Source organism: Henningerozyma blattae, chromosome 1, assembly GCF_000315915.1.
Source record: "Henningerozyma blattae CBS 6284 chromosome 1, complete genome".
Taxonomy (NCBI): Eukaryota; Fungi; Ascomycota; class Saccharomycetes; order Saccharomycetales; family Saccharomycetaceae; genus Henningerozyma; species Henningerozyma blattae.
The window spans coordinates 942,589-961,676 of NC_020185.1; the positions used below are offsets into that span (position 1 = coordinate 942,589).

Genomic DNA, 19,088 nt, shown 5'->3' on the forward strand with positions numbered 1-19,088 from the left:
CCCGTTCTGGAAATGGCACACAGATCTTCCGGGATCTATTGCAAGATTTTGCAAAAGACAAAGGATTAAATAAATATATTTTATATATATTAGGTAGTAAGTAATATGTAGTGTGGTATGCTATAAGGAAAGCAGGGTAGTATTAGATTGGTAGTAACGAGTATGAATATGGATAAAAAAGCATGAAAAGAATGAGGTATAGAAGAAAAAAATAACGTAGGGTAGAATAGTGAATTAATAATTAGATTTGAGGAATCAAATGAATGTCAAGAAAAGTTAAGTTAATAGTGATGGGCCAAAGTGCGGATAGCAATGGGTGTTAATAATGGTAGACGAGCTGTAGAACTTGCTTCGATAATAGGGGTGGGGGTGACTGGGCCACACGACTTGGTTCTTTGTAAAGGGGTGTATGTGTAAAAGTTCTCGTTGTAATGATCTTCAAATGGATCCATATCGTCCAAATCACTATCTTCGTCGTCGTCGTCGTTATCATCATCATCGTCATCTGTATGGTCCTTGGCTTCTTCAGAATGGGAAAATTCGTCGATATGATGTATAATGTTTTCACTATGGAGTTTAATATTGTCCTTGGGAGTCTCGTAGAAGACGGGGTATACGATCTGAGGCTGAAGTTGAGTCATCTTGTAAATATCAATATCCTCGAGGATCTTGTCGAGGAAGTTGGCATGGCAGACCAAAACCCTCAAGTTAATGTCACGGCCCAGCCCGTTTACAGCGGCCTTCTCGAGCTTGGATCTTGCCAAGTTGGCAAAATAAAGGTCTTGTTCGAGAAAAGAGTTCGACATGCCAAGTATTATTATTAGTGTTTATAGTTAATAATAAATGATAGAGCTATTTAAATGTGTACGATGGGGCAAGAGAGTTTGAGAGGGTACGTCTATATATAAGAAATCTCTCGAGGATCTGATTGTTTATCGAAAGATTTTAAAATATATACCTTTGTATACTAAATTTGTATCTTTTTTTTTTTTTTTTTTTTTTATTTTCCAGCCAAATTTTTAGCCAAGAACATAGCTCCGACTTAGTGGTTCATAAAATTGAATGGCTCAGAAGAAATAGAAATACATGATTGATCAAGTAGGAAACTTATAGGTACGCGAGACTTTGTTTTCCCAAAACACCAGCCTAATATCTTTATATAAGTCATTACACAAAAATATCTATAAATAAAATATAAAAATAGTAGCTGATTGTTACCGGCATCAGCCGATACTAATTGATCGCCGGGCCGAAGACCGAGAAATACTCAAGAGAAAAAGAAAAAAAGAAAAAAAGAAAAAAAGAAAAAAAANAAAAAAAAAGAAACAAAGAGACAAACGACCAAAAATAAAAAAGAAACAAAGAGACAAACGACCAAAAATAAAAAAGAAACGAAAAAAAGAAACGAAGGAAAATTAAAGACAAAAATTAAAAATTGAGAGATCAGCCGAACGATCACGTGCGCTGAGGTTGGATACCTGTATTTCTTGGAATATAAAAATAGAAGGTGTAATTTTATATATTTTAGAAGTTTTATATAGGTCAGTTAGGTAGACGAGGACAGTTATAAGAGCATATCATACCATATAGTTCTAGCAAAGTAGTTGTGTCTGTCACAACTTAGGAAATAGTTCTGATTGATAATACAGACGTCTTCTACCTAGGAAGAAGCATGGATGTCGAAGAAAGGTTGGCAGTTGAAGAGAAGGCGCACCTACTGCAGCTATACTTGTAGAGACTTTACGGTATGATTTGTTCTTATAATTGTCCTCCCTCAGGATAAGAGAGTGTAACGTTGTCGGCAACGAATATTCTAATTGATCTTTGTGTACGACATTAGAATCCTTAATGTTAGTATTTCTGTTGGTCATAATTAAGAGAATAATTATTTTTTTTTGTATATTGTTTATAGTATAGAAACCTCCCACTCTTTTGAGTAGGAATAAAAATTATAGAAAATATATAAGAATATATAAGATTAGATGTCGACTGGAATATTGGCAATTTAAGTGAAAATGTTTGACCTAATTAACCTCACAAGAGATATGTATGTATAGGGACCATGAATATCTAGCACATGAATATCTAGCAATTGGCAATTTTTTTTTCAGAAAATATATTAAAAGTAAAAAAACTATAAAATTAGATAAAATAAAGACCGTATCTATAACACACTCAGATATATGTATATAAATTGCTAATATCATTAAGATGGCTATTTCATTTGAAAATTTGTTGCTGCAGCAACTCAGGAAAAATGTCTAATATGGGTATAAAAAACAACAAAAAAATGCGATTTACAAATATGGCAAATGGTGCGAAGTGATGCGATGCGATGAGATGAAGAAAAATAAGGGGGTAACAAGCCCATATTTGAGAATATTATGGAAAGGGAAAGGTTGGAAAACATGCTTGAAGGGGGGAAACAAAAAATAACATGATTAAAATGCAAATAAAAAATGAAAAACAGTCGTTTACAATTAGAAAGGAAAAAGTCAAGGAGAAGAAAAAGTAATGGTAGAAGTAATAAAGTCTTGTTAATTAATGCAAAGGGGGGGGGGGGGGTATAGTAAATGCAAAGTGAAAGAATAGGAATATGAGTAGGGGAGGGGACGAGAAATATTGATAAATTAATGAGCCAAAACACCTGCATTCTCAATGTATTGAGTGGTAAACTCTTCATCCTCAATTTCACTTTCACTCAATTCATCTTCTTCAATAGATAAAGAGGTGATCTGGTAGGGAGGAGGAGAGGGCATTGAAATGACTGGCGAATCATTAATGAATGGCCTTGCGACATAAGAATAGTTGCAAGAGTTTTGTTGCATGGCTTGGAACAGCAAAGGTTGATGGGTTTGTTGCTGTGGGAGTTCGATTCCCTTCTCTGCCAACTCCTCAGCTTCTGGGTCTTCCACAATGGTGGACATGACGCCATTTGTGAATGGGTTTTGGTCTTGGAAACGTTTATAGCTCAGAGTCATGAATCGTAAACTGTTTAGTGCAGAGTTTAAATGGATGATGTTTCCATTGGACTTGGGCATCTCTGGAGGGTTTTGTTGGGCGTCGAAGAAACACAACCCGTCGTAATCTTGGGAACTGGTTCTTGGAGTGGAGTCTTTGATGGAAGTGGAGGATTCCCAAAGCATGTTGTTCTCATCGAAGGAGAAATCATGGCCCAAAGATAAATCATACTCGAACTCGTCGTCCGACTCGTCAGAAAAGCTTTCCACGCTCGAGTCGTCGTCCTCATCATCATTCAACTCTTGTTCTTCAATCTCCAAGCTTTGAGTGTCATTGACCGAGACTTCCAACCTTTGGCCATCATCACCGTCGTTATCAGATGTGATTACATCGCCTTCCAAAGTCAAATCATCCATCGACCTGGATCTTCTTAGACTGTCCTTGCCATCCGAGTAATTGTCGATGGTATCCATGACACGGTCCAACAAGTTGGCATGACCAACAAGCCTTCTAAGATCGAAATCCTTATTTTTGTCATTGGTATGGGCACATTCAATCAACTTCGAACGGGCTATACAGGCCAACTCGTGGCATTCGTGGACCGAAGGTGTGACAAAAGTTGAGTTTGAAGTTTGGTTAAAACTGGAGGACATCTTGTTGTGATTTGTATATTGATTTCTTTTATATTTTTATTTTTCTTTTTTTTTTTTGGGGGGGGCGGGGGGTATATATATATATATATATATATATTTGATGTTGAAGTTAAGTATTAGGATATTAAGTAGTGAGCTAGGGCTGCGATTAGATCAGGGTTAGATCGGGGTTAGACCAGGGTTAGACCAGGGTTAGACCAGGGTTAGACCAGGGTTAGACCAGGGCTAGATCAGGGTATTAGTTATTAGTACACTAGTTATCAGAGCACAGACCGTTAGGGTTACTTTCTTGAGTCACAGCAAATCCAACTGCAATCTCGATCCCAGTCCCATCGACCTTTGGGAATGGCTGGCGCCTTATATATAGCGCGTGTCCGGATCTTCCGGGGGTCCCGTGCGTCCGGAGTTCCCCGAGATCTGCCGGACATTCTGCCGAGCCGGTCCGTCCGGGACATGGTGTCCGAGGGGGCAGGGTGTCCGGCAGATAGGGTGTCCGGGGCGCGAGATCCTGGCTTGATATATATTTCTCTCAAGATTTTTCTCTTTCTTTTTCTCTTTACAGCTCAGGGGCTGACTCACTGTGGTGCACGGCTGTTACAGCGCGGTGCACGGCTGGCGGCGCCTTTCAGGGGTAGACCCTGGCGGGGCACATTCTCGGGCCCGATCGGGCCAGATCGGGCCAGATCGGGCGGTGGTGCGGCTGTATCGGGAGATGGCCGTGCCCAATGGAGGAATATCGGAGCCGAGATATCTGACGTACCTTAACGCCATCGGTGACGTAACCTCTGTTGCAGGAGACAATTGTAATGATGGAAGTATATATGGATAATTTTTGTGGTTTTTGCTCTATGTAAGGCGTATGTAGGTAGGTAGATAGGTATGTATGTATGAGAGAGCCGAATTTAAGTTTAACAAATTTAAACGCCGATTTCTTTTGCTTTTGTGCTCGCACTTGTTATTTGCCAGAGAGTTGTGCCGGAGTCAATCCAGCTTGTTCGCATAATGAATAGAACAACGAGTCCTTGTCTCCCAACAGGGTCTGAGGGCTATCGAATTCCTTGATCTCACCCTTATCCAGGACAAGAATACGATCGCTATCCATGATTGTGTTCAACCGGTGAGCAATGGTTAGAATCGTTCTATTCTTGAATGCACTCCGGATCGTCTCCTGAATCAATTGATCCGTTTCCACATCCACTGCTGCAGTGGCTTCGTCAAGAACAAGAATGTTAGAGGGCACCAACAGAGCCCTTGCTAAACACATCAATTGACGTTGACCCACACTCAAGTTGCTACCACCTTCACTTAGTTTGGTGTTCAATGCATTATGACTAATGTCTTCCAGCCCAGACGAGGTCAACCCGTCCGAGGAACTATTACTGTTGTCATTATTACCGCTGCTATTATTGCTGGCGGGTGACAAAGATTCGTTAGAGGATGAATCCGAAGATGAATGCTTGCTCATATTAATAATATGGCTCTTTAGATGGGACAGTTCCAGAGCCTTCCATATTTCTTCGTCCGTGTATTGGCCCGTAGGATCGATATTATCTCTCACAGTACCTTCAAACACTTGTGAATCTTGAGGGATGATGCTCAACTTGTGTCTCAAGTCGTATAACCCAATCTCGTCGGTATTGATCCCATCGACGTTGATATTCCCCTCGCTGGCTTCGATGATTCTGAATAACGCCAGAGTCAAACTCGATTTACCAGCACCCGTTCTACCGACAATACCGATTTTTTCTCTTGGCTTGATATCCAACGTAATATCTTTCAAAACATAATCCAAATCGGCTCTGTAACGAGTGTAATAATGATTGAACTTCACTGCACCGTCTTGTGGCCAATTGACATCCGGTCTCTTGTCTTCCACAATGCTTGGAGCTTCACTTGCCAATTCCGAATATTCCTTAATTCTTTCAACAGAAACAATATTGGTCTCCACTTCCACAGTCATTCTAACAATCCAATTCAACGATTGGGTGATTTGCAATGCATAACTCAATGAAAGACCAATCATACCAGGCGTCATATTGCCTTGACTCAATCTATAGATACCCAAAGTCGACGCACCCAAGATAATTACAGACCCCAAGAATTCCAATCTAAACGCCAACCAACGATTACAATTGATTGAAGGGTAATAAGCTGACATGTTATTATCCACACGTTGTTGATTGATATGAATAAATCTGTTTTCTTGAGAATACCCTCTAATGGTAGATATACCCCCCAAAGTTTCTTGGAAATGCGAAATTGTGGGTGATCTAGTCACTGAATCCAAACGACGCAATTCTCTAGAGGTTCTCATATAATACTGTTGATAATAGATGTACAAGAAACTCATTGGGACGATGAAGAAAATAAATTGCCATGTAGACACACATATAACTACCAATGTAAATGTAACTTTCACTGCATTGGAGAAAAATTGAGAAAAAGTTCTACCCAATAATTCATCCACTTTATACATGTCGTTGGAAAATCTATTCAAAATACGTCCAATTGGGGTGGTTTCGAAAAATGACATTGGTGCTCTCAACACAGATGCCAACATTTGAGAATGTAAAATCTTGGAACCATGGATAGTACAGAATACCCACAAGATCACTGTTTGTAACAATTGAGATAATGCAGATGAAAACCCAAGTGCAAAATAGATACCCAGATAACGACCAGCATGTGGATTGTCACCATTGGATGTATTGATTTCAGACCAATGCTTTAACCAAACATTACCCATAACAGAGAAAAACATTGAAAGAATAATAAACATTAAAAATAAAAATATACTCTTGGGGTTACAAGCTTTGGCATATTCCCAATAAATAGACCATTTCACTTTACCTTGTTCTCTATGTTCTAATCTCTTGACATCATCATCACCAAAACCAATACTACGTAGAGTGGCAAAACTTGCTCTTCTAAGAGATCTAACTTCACCAGATTGAGCCAAATCCAAATCATCCAATTTATGTAATTCTCTTAATTCATCTTCTAATGGAACATTTGGAGAAGGTTCTTTAGACATCGAACTACTAACCATTGTACCAGGAGTACTTTCATGTTTCTTACCATATTCATTGATCAATTTACATAAAGGTGAACCTGGATCAGATGTAACTTCTTCATATTTACCACGTTGAATGATTTCACCATTATCTAATAAAGTAATATAATCAGCAATGTTTAAAACAGTAATCTTATTGGTGGCCAACACTTTAGTCTTGGAATGTAATAACCCATTTGGACCCAAAACATGTTCAATTAAATGTTTACCAACATGCTCATCAACAGCTGCCAAGGGATCATCAAATAAATAAGTATCTGCTCTAGCATAAACTGCTCTAGCAAGAGAAAGACGAGCCTTTTGACCACCTGACAATGAAATACCCTTTTCACCAACTAAAGTACTATCACCATCTGGTAATATCGATAAATCAATCGTTAATGCACATGCCTTAATAGTCTTTTCATAAAATTTTTTATCAAATTTATGACCAAATAAAATATTTTCTTTAACAGTACCATTCATAATCCAAGGAACTTGACTCACATATGCAACATCACCATGAACTGTAGCAAAACCTTTAACTCTAAATAAATCACCTAATATACTTTGAATTAATGCACTCTTACCACTACCAACTTTACCAACAATACATGTCAATTCACCCTTTCTAGCTTGGAAATTAATATTCTTAAGAGCAACTTTATATTCTGGTTTACGTTTCCATAAGAAAGTAGCATCATCACCCAATTTAATAGATACATCACCCGTATTTTTCACATTGGGCAATCTTTGAACTGCATCTTTTTGTAATTCTTCATTGGTTAAGAATGAAAACAATCTATTAATAGAAATGGAAGCTTCAATGAAAGATGTAATCATGATTGGAATAGCAGCCATGGGGAAAGATAATAAATTGAATAAAGTCAACGCAGGGAATACAAGATCAGTAGTTAAAGGTCTATCTTGAGTCCAAACAAACACTGCAAAAGTAGAACATGAAACTAAAAATGGAACTATATTAAATTGGAAATGAGTAAAGGCTACATAACAACCCATCTTGGTTAAATTCTTCAATTCTTTTTCATTTCTAACATATTCTAATTTTTCCTTATAAGGAGCTTCCCAAGCATAAAGTTTCAATGATTTAATATTATTCAAAATTTCACTGATTAAACGAGTTCTTTCATCTTTATTTTTCATTTGAATCTTTTGTAATTTCTTTTGTATTCTCATCAAATAAGAATTAATTGGCATCATAAAGATTAAGATGAAAACACCAATCCACATGGAATTACCTAACAATTTGTATAATGAAACTAAACATAAGGTGATTTGGAAAGGACCAGACCAGATAATATTACACCATTGAGCCACATCTTGTAATCTTTGGACATCAACACTCATCAAATTAACTACATCACCAGTAGATGATGTTCCAGAAGCTTCATTAGATAAAACCAATGATTTTTGATAAATGACAGAACTCATGGCAGATCTAATGTTCATACCTGTATTGAAAGAATTCAAGAAATATTGATGTAAGAATGAAGTTTGAATAAAACTAACCAAAAACATGGCAATGGAAATCATGAAACCTTTAATAATTGGTAACTCTAAATCTGGATTTGTATAAGCAGTAACGAATTGAATCAAAATCTTTAACAATTGAGGTTGAGTGAAAGCCAGAATATCATGAATGACTTTAAAAGTTGCTGCTAATAATAATCTGGAACCAAATGTTCTTAACAATGCACCAGTTAAAGATGGACTTGATTTATGTTTAATTTGATATTGCCAATTATCATTAAAGTTCTCGGATAAAGTCTTACTGTCAAACCCCTTTGGTAATCTATATAAATCAGATTCAGTTAAAAACTTTTCATACCCAGTTTTCATCAATTCAGTCATCCAGGCAAATGAAATTCTTGAGAAAATATTTGCTGAATCATAAGGACTTACTTTTTTCTTGGTAATTCTTTCTTGAATATCTTGGTATGGCATCTTTTGCTTCTTTGGGAAAGCTTCCAAGAATAAGATGAAAAATGCATTAATAGCTTGGAAAAGTGTGAAGATGAATACCTTATGAGTGAAATACCATTTACCTTCATAATGGTTTCTGATGATGAAATTCCCAGCCTTAGCAGATTGAGCTACACTTTCAAATAACCAATAGAATAAGATAATACTGCTTGAAACATTAGATCTATGGTATTCAATCCAATGTAAAGCTAATGCCACAAACAAAGAAATAGTAGTGATCAAGTATTGAGAAATAACAGTGATATCTGTAGTCTTGTTATGAGGTAAATGTAACGAAGCAGAGCATACAAAAAAGATTTGAACTACAACCAATAACATTCTTGAGGCTATTAGCCAATTGTTTCTATATTTGATCCCCGGATGCTTATTCTTGATTAAACGTATTAAACTTCGAGAACCAAAAACAATCATAAATAACCCAGAAATATTTAAGAGAATACCATCAATAAAACATTGTGTAAAATCCCCATAGGGTGAGATTGGACCAAACCCTTCTTTAGAATGGCACCAAAGACATGCTGGAGCAGTATTATTACTCATATTTAAACCACTTCCTTAAGTTTATTTTTCTATTTTATTTTATTTTTTAATTTTATCCAGCTAAATGAAATGGTACGTTTTATAGCTAGTGCTGAATAAGATTGAGTAATGCTATTAATTACAAATTGCTCTTGTTCTACTTTTCAAAATAAATTTCAAAACTAAACACAAAATAGACAATTAAAACTAATGAAACTCTACCAATATCAGTAAATTTTAATTTCCTCTACGAATGAATATATATATATATATATGTAGAGAATTATCAACTAAAACAGATATTGCGTTTCTCAGCGTGTCTTTCTTTAGTCATCAAATGTTGCCTTTTCAAATCTCTTTTATTTTTTTTTTTCACCTTTATAGGTCGAATTCTCTCATTGTATGGTCTCATCTCGAAAACCTTTCCAGTCAAGACCTCTTTTTTCCACCGCCATAAAGGAGCCACGGCATTTTTAGGGTGGCGCGAGTGATATTACTAAGCACCGAGTTTCGCAAAAATTAGAGGATAAGGCGGTAAAACATAATTAATAAAAGAAGTATATAAATATTTTATATGTTATGAGAAGACGAAAGAAGGTGAAAGAAGATGAAAGAAGATGAAAGAAAGTGGGAGTGATAGACAAAGATTGAAAGAGAAAAAAAGCATCTTAGATTGGGCATTTTATTCTTATGATGTAAAATATATATCGTATATGAGACTGCTTGTTACCATAACAATTGTTTGTTTTAAGTGGAGGCTTGCAAAATTCTTGCTTTTATTAGAGTAGATAAACGTATTTCTTTCTGAAATTACAGTGTGCTATAGAGAAAACATAAATATACTTGATTTGATCATGTGAAATCTTTATCTCTACTGGCTTTTAATTAATCTCTCCAATGCTCGAAAAAGATACAGTAGGAACTTAAAGCAGAGGGACAGATATACTTTTCTAAGAGATAGTTGCCAAAAAAAAAAAAAAAAGAAAAAAATGACATCAAGAAGTACCCGTGTATATGAAAAAAGTTTAATTACGTTCTTATATGTCCTTTGTAACACTTATCTTAGTACTATCATCATCGTCAATGTTTGATATGGAACTTTTCTTACTCAAAGCTTGGTCTGTTAAGTCAGATGCTTTATCTACTTGTGTACTATCATCTGTGTGTAGGCCAAGACCAATGGATAAATCATCAGATTTCTTTATTCTAGTTATGCTTCTGTTGGAAGAATGTTTTGCACTATGGCCTTTGATCTTTCCTAGGTATAACGTTGCTGTATTTATAGTGATATGACTACCACTATTGTTTTTAGATTCATTTATTATGGGAGATTTGCGTTGTGCTGGTGATTTACGTGATATTGGCGATTTGTCCAAAGTATTATTAAAAGATTTTGGATTTGAGTCAGGTGTTGAAGGTGTACCAACAGTACTTGAATCTCCTCCTTGAAGACTGGAATGCTCCACAATATATTCACTACCCACATCTGATACATCTTTTTCTTGTTCTTTCCCCTTATGTGGTTCTTTATCTTTATTTTTCTTTCGATTGAATAGGTCTTTCCAATTATTCCAAATATCAGATTGAGGCGTTTTAGATCCTTTACTCTCTTCCTTCATATCGTTGGCATGTGAAGATGTAAAGCTTTTGCTAACTGAAAGTACGTCACTTTTAGAAGCATTCTCTGTAGTATTAGATTTAACATTTTCAAGAATTTTATTACTCTGACTATGTTTAATATCAGTCTCATCATTTTGATCTACATTAAGTTTAGATGGGGGTGTTTTAGTAGTATTATTCCCAGGATCTTTCTTTTCATTAGAGCTTGTTTTGTCAAATCTCTCTTTATGACTTCGTTTCATCTTTTCAATTGTACCTGAAAATTTTTGTTGGAAAACTGCCATTGTATCTGCACTTTGGTATATATGTTTTGGTGGAAATAAATCAAATAATCTATCATCTGTGATCTTGGAAAATATCTTATGGTTTTGAGTTAATCTCCATTTTTGGACCCATTCAGATCCAAACAGATTGATTGGGAAATTATTTTTCAATTCAACAGGAATAGTTTCTAATGAAGAAGCATTATTTTTATTATTCAGCAAAAAATCATCTAATTTTTCACTTGATAACATACCTGCAAAATAGTCTTCAAATTGCCATCTAATAAAATCTTCACTACCTTCAAATTGAGAATTATTTGGAGTAGTATAATCATCTTCGTTCCATGAATTATCTACTAAAGTTGAAATATATTCTATCCATTTTTTATCATGATATGATAATTGCAAAGAAGTATTCAATGATTTATCAATAATTTCTACGTGGAAATTATCAGCATCTATAAATATTTGACATAATTCATCTTTTTGTTCTAATAACAATGAATTAGATGTACCAATGGTGAAAAATTTTGTATTTTCAGATTTTAAATCACCAATTTGTTGTAATGGCATATATGGAGAAAATAATCCACCTTTTTCAAAAATATGTAACGGTAATCCTTGAAATTTTAAAATTGATTTTCTATCACTTGATTTAAACGAATCTATTGGTTGCAAAGAAGAGATATCTTTGAATAATAAGGGACTACCCGAATCGCCTAAATCAGAGGGCAATCTTGGAATTAAGCCAATAAGTGCGAATTCTAAATTACATAATGATTCTACGTCATGTCCATAAAATATTATTTTCTTTTCTAATAACATCGCCTTGAGTATTACTAAAACATCTTTTTTAAAATCATGTAATATTTTTCTTAATGATAAACCTACATATAAATTACTTTCTTGAATTGTTTGAGTTTTAAATAGTGAACTCAAATTTTCATATAATGAAATAATAATATTACGATCAGAAAAATTTCGTTGTGAAAAAAATACATTGGTAACAATACTCAATTTATCTTTAATTTGCCCAAATATTAATTTCCGTGAGATGACTACTAATGATTTTTGTACAGTAGATCTAGTAACATCTTTATTTTTCTCCAATAAATCTTCTGATTTGATCTGCCTTGAGCAAGAAATGGCAAATAAAGTAGTATAATCTGCAGCATTCCCATCTATATCTAAATTTAGCTCTGAAGCATCCTTAGAAGGCGCTCTATTTAATTTTTCATTAAACAATAAGGTGAAATATGTGAATGTTTCTTCATAAGAATGTGAACCATCCGGCAAAGCTTGGAACGGTAGATTTGGCCATAGTTGAGTTGTATCCGTCTCTTTTGGAAGACCATACCAATATTCCACTTCTGGACCTCGTGTATGATGGAAATCTACTAAACAAACACCAAATATGATATCTTCAGACATTTATAAATTGGAGAATAATATAAAAAAAAAGGGATATGAGAGTCGAAAGCTTTGTATTCTAAATGGCACAAAACTCTGAATCAAAACACTAGCAATTAAATGCAGTTTGTGGATTATGATAATACACAAATAAACAATACAAAAAAGGGGCGACAATGCTCTATTGTTAAAAGCCAACCCACAATAAAATAATTACCAGAAAAAATTCAATAAGAATGCTTAAAATGTAAACCCCTCAGTAAATCACGTTTAATATTGTTCTGGGATCTTTCTAAAATTATCTTCCAAAATTGAAGTATTTGGTATTAGTGTATGCCAAGTCTGCATTCTTGGTTTCCAAAAACCATCACGTTAATATGTTATTTAAACTTACAATTACAGCCTAATTTACGAGCCTTTCACGATCGCTGAAATTCGGAAATAAACAGGAGAATATAAACAAAGTCAAAATCTCATAGTTAAATAAGATTAGTAAAGGGTTTAATTTCTATAGATAAAAAAAACACACTGTCTATGTGTGATATATGTTTCTAACATTAGTTTAGGAATTTTAAAGAGGAGTAAGTAATTGAGGTCTCAACTATCGAGTAAATTCAAGAACCACTAGATATACTTTAATGATTAATGATGATGCAGAATTGCGAGATAATATAAATTTATCATTTTTTTATATGTAGTATGTTTGAGAATAATTTTAGCTAAGTCCAAGAGGGTTGTGTTTGTTATTATTATATCTTTATCATTTCTATTAGTATCTATCCTATATCAAGTTTTTAATCTTATATATATAATATTTAACATTAAAAATATTTCGGAAATGATATGAAAAAAACAAAACACATTGAGATATTTATTAAGAAATACACGAAATAAAGCAACCAAGAAGGATAAGAGTTCTAGTTTACGATATTTCGTTCAATAGCATAACTAACTTTGAATAGTATTATCAGGATTAATAACTTTGCAATTTTTCTTGTGGAAAAATGGATGAAATTGTGCAAAATTCAGTAGAATATCTACTTACTAGTCTTAAAGGTGTTCATGATATACCTGCAACATTTTTAAAAAAACCTATTGGGGAAGATACTTATCCTACAGAGTTACTTAACTTACAATGGGATGGGTTGATGAATGTTAGTTCTTCTTCTAGAGATATCTTGATAAATACTATTTTCAATAGAGCTTTAACAGATATTCTTACACCAATAAATAATGATGAAGATGAAAACGAAAATGAGGACGAAAATGAAGAAGACAAAGCTAAAGCTGAAAAGGAAGAAGAAGAAGAAAAAATAGTAGGAGAAGACGATGCCAGCGATAAAGATTCAAGCGAAGGTGAAGTCTCAACCTCAACAAGTGATTCAAAAGGAATTAAAGAAAATGATGACAGTTCTACCAGCTCTAATATTGCTAATCCACAATCTAAACTTGATGAAGTTAAAAATCCAATAAGTTTACAGAAGTTTAAATTATCTGCCTTACTGTTAGATCTTTGCTTTCTCTCAAGATCAAAGAGACAGAACCCTTCTCTGTGGTATAGATCATTTTTCCAATTATTCTCTACAGTTGTGGATTTATTAATTTGGCCTAATGAATTATTACAGTTTTGGGAATATCCTCAATCAAGAATTGAATGGTTTAAATTATTGGGTGATCCTTCTTCACAATTACCTTTAGGAACTTCCAATTTAAGTAGTTATAAATCACCTCTGTTTAATAAATTACGCCATTGGAATGAATTATTAGAAAAGATACTACTGAATACTGAATTTAATACACCAAATGATTATATTTTATTATTCAAATTTAAACATTTCTTATCAGAAATACTACCCCTCAATGAAGAATCTAACATCAACAAATTTTCATTAATTTCAAAATCACAAGATTCTGGAAATGTGTGGAATGAGCATTCAATTGATAAATCTAAACGAACGTTATCCGCAAGAGATAAATTCTTGGATGATTATTTATTTATTTTAGATTCTTGCTTAACCAATCCATTGGGAGTTGTTGAAGATTTCCTCGATGGTAGACATTCTGATTTTGAAAATACACTTTCATCATTGATTAACAAGACTTTAAGCTACGAAGATGAATTCTATTCAGGAATAAAAAAACATAATACTAAAATCTTAAATGCAAATACTACACTTAATGAAAATTATCCAATAGAAAATGAGCAAAATACTAATAGTGATAATAATGCCAATATAACAAAAATACCAAATTATATGAAACAAAATGCCACAATGACTCAAAATAGAAATGACTTTTGGAAGAACCTTGATGACTCATTATCATTTTATGCAAATACCTTCCAACCAACTTGGCTAGATCTTTCAATTAACAATGTAGAAAATTTTTACCTTCAATTCACTGATTATAATAATGATTTTTTCAGAAAACAATTTATACTTCAAGTGACCTTTGCATTAACTTTTATTAAAGAATTCTTAAATTCTAATGATATACAAACATTTTATAAGAATATTTTCAAGAAAGAAGACTTGACAGAGAGGGAAAGTATACTCTCTGAATTGAATGAAAAAAATAAAGATCAGATTATATCATTCTGTAACAAGATAATAGAATTACGTGTACCACAATTTTATTGTTCAAGAGATAGAAAATTTTATGACATTTTAAATAGTCTTCTTTATTCAGATAATGAATTATTAATTCAAAAAATGGATGGTTTTAAAAAATTTCAAAAATTTAAAATTTCAGAGATAGAAAATGTTCCACCCACATTTAATAATAATTTTGCCAAATTTGGATTCATACTTCTTGGTAATAAGAATATCAATAATGTATGGAAACTAAATTTTAATATTCATGATATAAAGATGGACGAACAAAATAATCCATCAATAGTATTTAATAATCTTCAAACTGTATGGGAACAAAATAAGAAATCTACTGAACCACAAAATAGCTCATATGATGATAATAATATTGTCAAACAATGGCAATCATTAAGATCATTACGTTCTGAGTATCTGTTCAACTTCAAAGGTTTAGATGAAGAGACAGGAATTAACGGACTTTTTGATTCTGAATTGGTACAAGCTTCTCAAAACAAGAAAGATGATCTAATCGAGAAGTTGAAAAATAAAGCCAATGAATCACATGTTGAAAGCTTGAAAACTGCTAGACTATATATGGAAGATCAAAATAAGAAACGTAAGATACTTGAAGATCAGAATTCAAAAGATGTGGAAAATTTACCTAAAAAGCCAAAATTAGACGATTCGGTCACTAACGATACGATTACAAGTACAGAGAATGAAGCTGTTACTGATGCATCTTCTATTGGAAATTCTGTATCTACAATTGAAAACCTAGAGAATGCTCAAGTGGCAGATAAGTCCAATATCACTGAAGATTCTATAATGGATAATAATAATACGGTAGAAAGCACGCAGAATTAGATTAGATCTCTATAATTTCAAAACACTAATTACATATAATTCAATAATCTCATGTATAAGTATTCTTAATTGATTTTTTCCATTAGTTTTAAGTCTAATATCTATTATATATCGATTTCATTTGGGTGTGATTAGTTTTAAAACCCTTTATATTAAATTTTGTTTTATAGATCCTTCATATTTAACTAGAAGTTTTTCCATAGATTTTCCATTCGGGCGCTTTTATGCTATAACCAAATGTAGATATTCTCAATAAATAAATTTCAATGTAAACATATACATATATTAACGATTATTATTAATAAATCACAATTAGCAAAAATCCATCACCTATTGATTAATGGCTTATACACTAACAGCTTGTGATGATGGTTCAGGAAAAACTGTGGGAACTATAGTAAGATTTGATTCAGTTACTCTTTTAATTGATCCTGCTTGGAATTCCTCTACTTTATCATATTCACAATGTGTAAAATATTGGTCCAATATTATTTCAGAAGTTGATATTATCCTTTTGTCACAACCGAATGTAGACTTTCTAGGTGCATATTCTCTACTATATTATAATTTTTTATCACATTTTATTTCAAGAATTGAAGTTTATTCTACATTACCAATTGCTAATATTGGTAGAGTTTCAACCATTGATTTATATGCTTCAAAGGGGATCTTAGGCCCATATGAAACTTCACAGTTAGAATTAGAAGATATTGAAAAATCTTTTGATCACATTACTTCTATAAAATATTCTCAGCTGGTGGACTTAAGAGCACGTTATGATGGTCTTTCGTTTGTAGCATATAGTTCTGGTGTTAATCCAGGTGGTACCATTTGGAATATTACATCCAATTCAGAGAAAATATTATACACTCCACAATGGAATCATACTAAAGATACTATTCTCCCAGGCTCTGGCCTTATTGATACTAATGGTAAACCTTTGTCTACAGTGATGAAACCATCGGCCATTATTACCAATTTTGAAAAATTTGGTTCAATTACACCATATAGAAAGAGAAGTCATCAATTTAGAGATTTCTTGAAAGAAAGATTGAAATCTCATCATTCTATTATGATACCTGTTGATTTAGGGGGAAAATTACTGGATCTTCTTGTACAAATTAATGATTTTTTCTATGAAAATTCAATGGAAAAGAGATTTCATAATATACCCATTTTTATTATCGCATATTCTCGTGGTAGGATACTAACCTATGCTCGATCAATGCTAGAATGGTTATCAGCGTCAATTCTACAAACATGGTCTAGGAGAGACAATCTTTCTCCTTTTGACTTTAAAAATAAAGTTGAAGTTATTTCTCCAGACCAATTATCAAAACATAAGGGTCAAAAAATTTGTTTCGTTTCAGATGTTGATATACTAATAGATGAAGTAATTTCAAAAATTTGTACGGATGATAAAATGACTATTCTTTTGACAAATACTGGCCCTAGTGAAGAACCTGTTTTAAATTCGTTAAACAAATACTGGTTAAAATCAAATTCCAATGATGGCCGTATAGTTCATTGTAATTATAATATGACTGTGAAAAAAGTCAATAAAAGGTCTTTGAAAGGCAAAGATTTAGAAAGTTATACTGAAAAAATACAAACAAGAAGAGAACAAAGGAAAAGTTTAGAACTACAGCTACGAAAGGAGGCTAAAATGAACAATAAATCTTTAAATTTAGTTGTTGGAAGTGCCTCAAAAGAGGGTAGCAGTTCATTGGGTGCAACTGAAGGACGTATTAGAGGTGAGGAAGAAGAAGAAGACGATGATGAAGATGACGATGAAGATAATTTAATAAATATGCTGGGAGGAGGAACTAAATTATCAGCTACCAAAAAAGATATACCAATAGATATCATTGTACAATCAGATGCTGCTTCTAAACATAGTATGTTTCCATTTACAAACAGTAGAATAAAGAAAGATGATTACGGGACAATCTCTAATTTTGATATGCTTATTCCTAAGGAAGAGTCTAATACTGAACAGACTCTCTCTGAACAAAATATAAAACGTGCTACTGCCAGTAAAAACTCCAACGATGAAGAAGATGGTTATTATGTTGAAGATCCAAGTAATACATCGAATTCTAAGAAAAGAAAACTAAACCGAAAAAATGAAGTTATTGAAGAAGGGTTTATCAACATTGATAATATTGATTACTTGAAGAGCAATTATAACCCACAAAAAATTTCTACAAAATCTACAAATATTCAACTTAAATGTTTCCTGACGTTTATTAACTTAAATAGTTTAGTAGACAAGAGATCAACTACAATTATATTACCTAATCTTAAGCCAAGAAACTTAATATTGCTTGGCTCAGATAAATCCCAAGATCAAAATATAAAAGACGTGTTCTTAAAGAGAAAAATACCAATTGCAGAAATGAAGCCAAACAAACCTCTAGAATTTAACACCACAGTTAAAATGTTAGATATATCCATTGATCCTGAGTTAGAAAGCCTTCTTAATTGGCAAAAAATCAGTGATGATAATACTATTGCACACCTATTGGGTCGTTTGGTGAAAGAAGTACCATCTCCAAATACAGATGACAAGAAAGACCGTTTATATGAAAGAACAAAATACGTCCTGAAACCATTGAATGACAATAGATCATCACTCCTTCAAGCTGGCTCTTCACTTGCCATTGGTGATATACGTTTGACTGAGATCAAGAGAAAGCTGGCATTAGCCAAACACAAAGCTGAATTTCGGGGCGAAGGTATTCTAGTAGTTGATGGTAGAGTAGTTGTTAGAAAAGTAAATGACGGTGAAACAGTGGTGGATGGTACACCATCTGCATTATATGATCTGGTAAAACAACTTGTAACCGATATGCTTGCAACCATATAAAATACAAACTTTTGTAACAGTAATATATAGCTCATTTTGATTTATATATTCAAGTTTTCTAATAAATATAATGATTAATTTTTTTTAACTTTATTTTTGATAATATAAGGTTTTATGTGTACATCGTTTATATTTAATAAATAGTTTTTATTTTCGCGAGGCTTAATGCGGCCTGACATTAATCTTATTAGCATCAATTTTTATCACTTCAAAAACTTTAACATTCTAGGTAAGATATTATAATACCAAAAAAAAAAGAAGACGGGAATCTGAAAAATTCCA

General features: G+C 33.2%; 6 protein-coding genes across 6 annotated transcripts; 2 read left to right on the forward strand and 4 right to left on the reverse strand.

The window, feature by feature from the left end:
• Positions 1 to 281: 281 nt before the first annotated feature.
• TBLA0A03780 (uncharacterized protein) lies at positions 282 to 806 on the reverse strand (the record flags this gene model as incomplete). Its single annotated transcript, XM_004177647.1, has 1 exon — positions 282 to 806. The coding sequence occupies one exon, from the start codon at positions 804 to 806 to the stop codon at positions 282 to 284; it is 525 nt and encodes a 174-aa protein (XP_004177695.1).
• A 1,824-nt stretch (positions 807 to 2,630) lies between these two features.
• TBLA0A03790 (uncharacterized protein) lies at positions 2,631 to 3,614 on the reverse strand (the record flags this gene model as incomplete). Its single annotated transcript, XM_004177648.1, has 1 exon — positions 2,631 to 3,614. The coding sequence occupies one exon, from the start codon at positions 3,612 to 3,614 to the stop codon at positions 2,631 to 2,633; it is 984 nt and encodes a 327-aa protein (XP_004177696.1).
• A 955-nt stretch (positions 3,615 to 4,569) lies between these two features.
• On the reverse strand, positions 4,570 to 9,210 carry YCF1 (ATP-binding cassette glutathione S-conjugate transporter YCF1; the record flags this gene model as incomplete). The annotated part of the gene is made up of 1 exon (XM_004177649.1): positions 4,570 to 9,210. The coding sequence occupies one exon, from the start codon at positions 9,208 to 9,210 to the stop codon at positions 4,570 to 4,572; it is 4,641 nt and encodes a 1,546-aa protein (XP_004177697.1).
• Positions 9,211 to 10,226: 1,016 nt separating this feature from the next.
• On the reverse strand, positions 10,227 to 12,503 carry AVL9 (Avl9p; the record flags this gene model as incomplete). Its single annotated transcript, XM_004177650.1, has 1 exon — positions 10,227 to 12,503. One exon carries the CDS (start codon positions 12,501 to 12,503, stop codon positions 10,227 to 10,229), a length of 2,277 nt encoding a protein of 758 aa, XP_004177698.1.
• A 983-nt stretch (positions 12,504 to 13,486) lies between these two features.
• Positions 13,487 to 15,937, forward strand: HPR1 (Hpr1p; the record flags this gene model as incomplete). Its single annotated transcript, XM_004177651.1, has 1 exon — positions 13,487 to 15,937. One exon carries the CDS (start codon positions 13,487 to 13,489, stop codon positions 15,935 to 15,937), a length of 2,451 nt encoding a protein of 816 aa, XP_004177699.1.
• Positions 15,938 to 16,277: 340 nt separating this feature from the next.
• On the forward strand, positions 16,278 to 18,806 carry CFT2 (cleavage polyadenylation factor subunit CFT2; the record flags this gene model as incomplete). The annotated part of the gene is made up of 1 exon (XM_004177652.1): positions 16,278 to 18,806. One exon carries the CDS (start codon positions 16,278 to 16,280, stop codon positions 18,804 to 18,806), a length of 2,529 nt encoding a protein of 842 aa, XP_004177700.1.
• Positions 18,807 to 19,088: the final 282 nt, after the last annotated feature.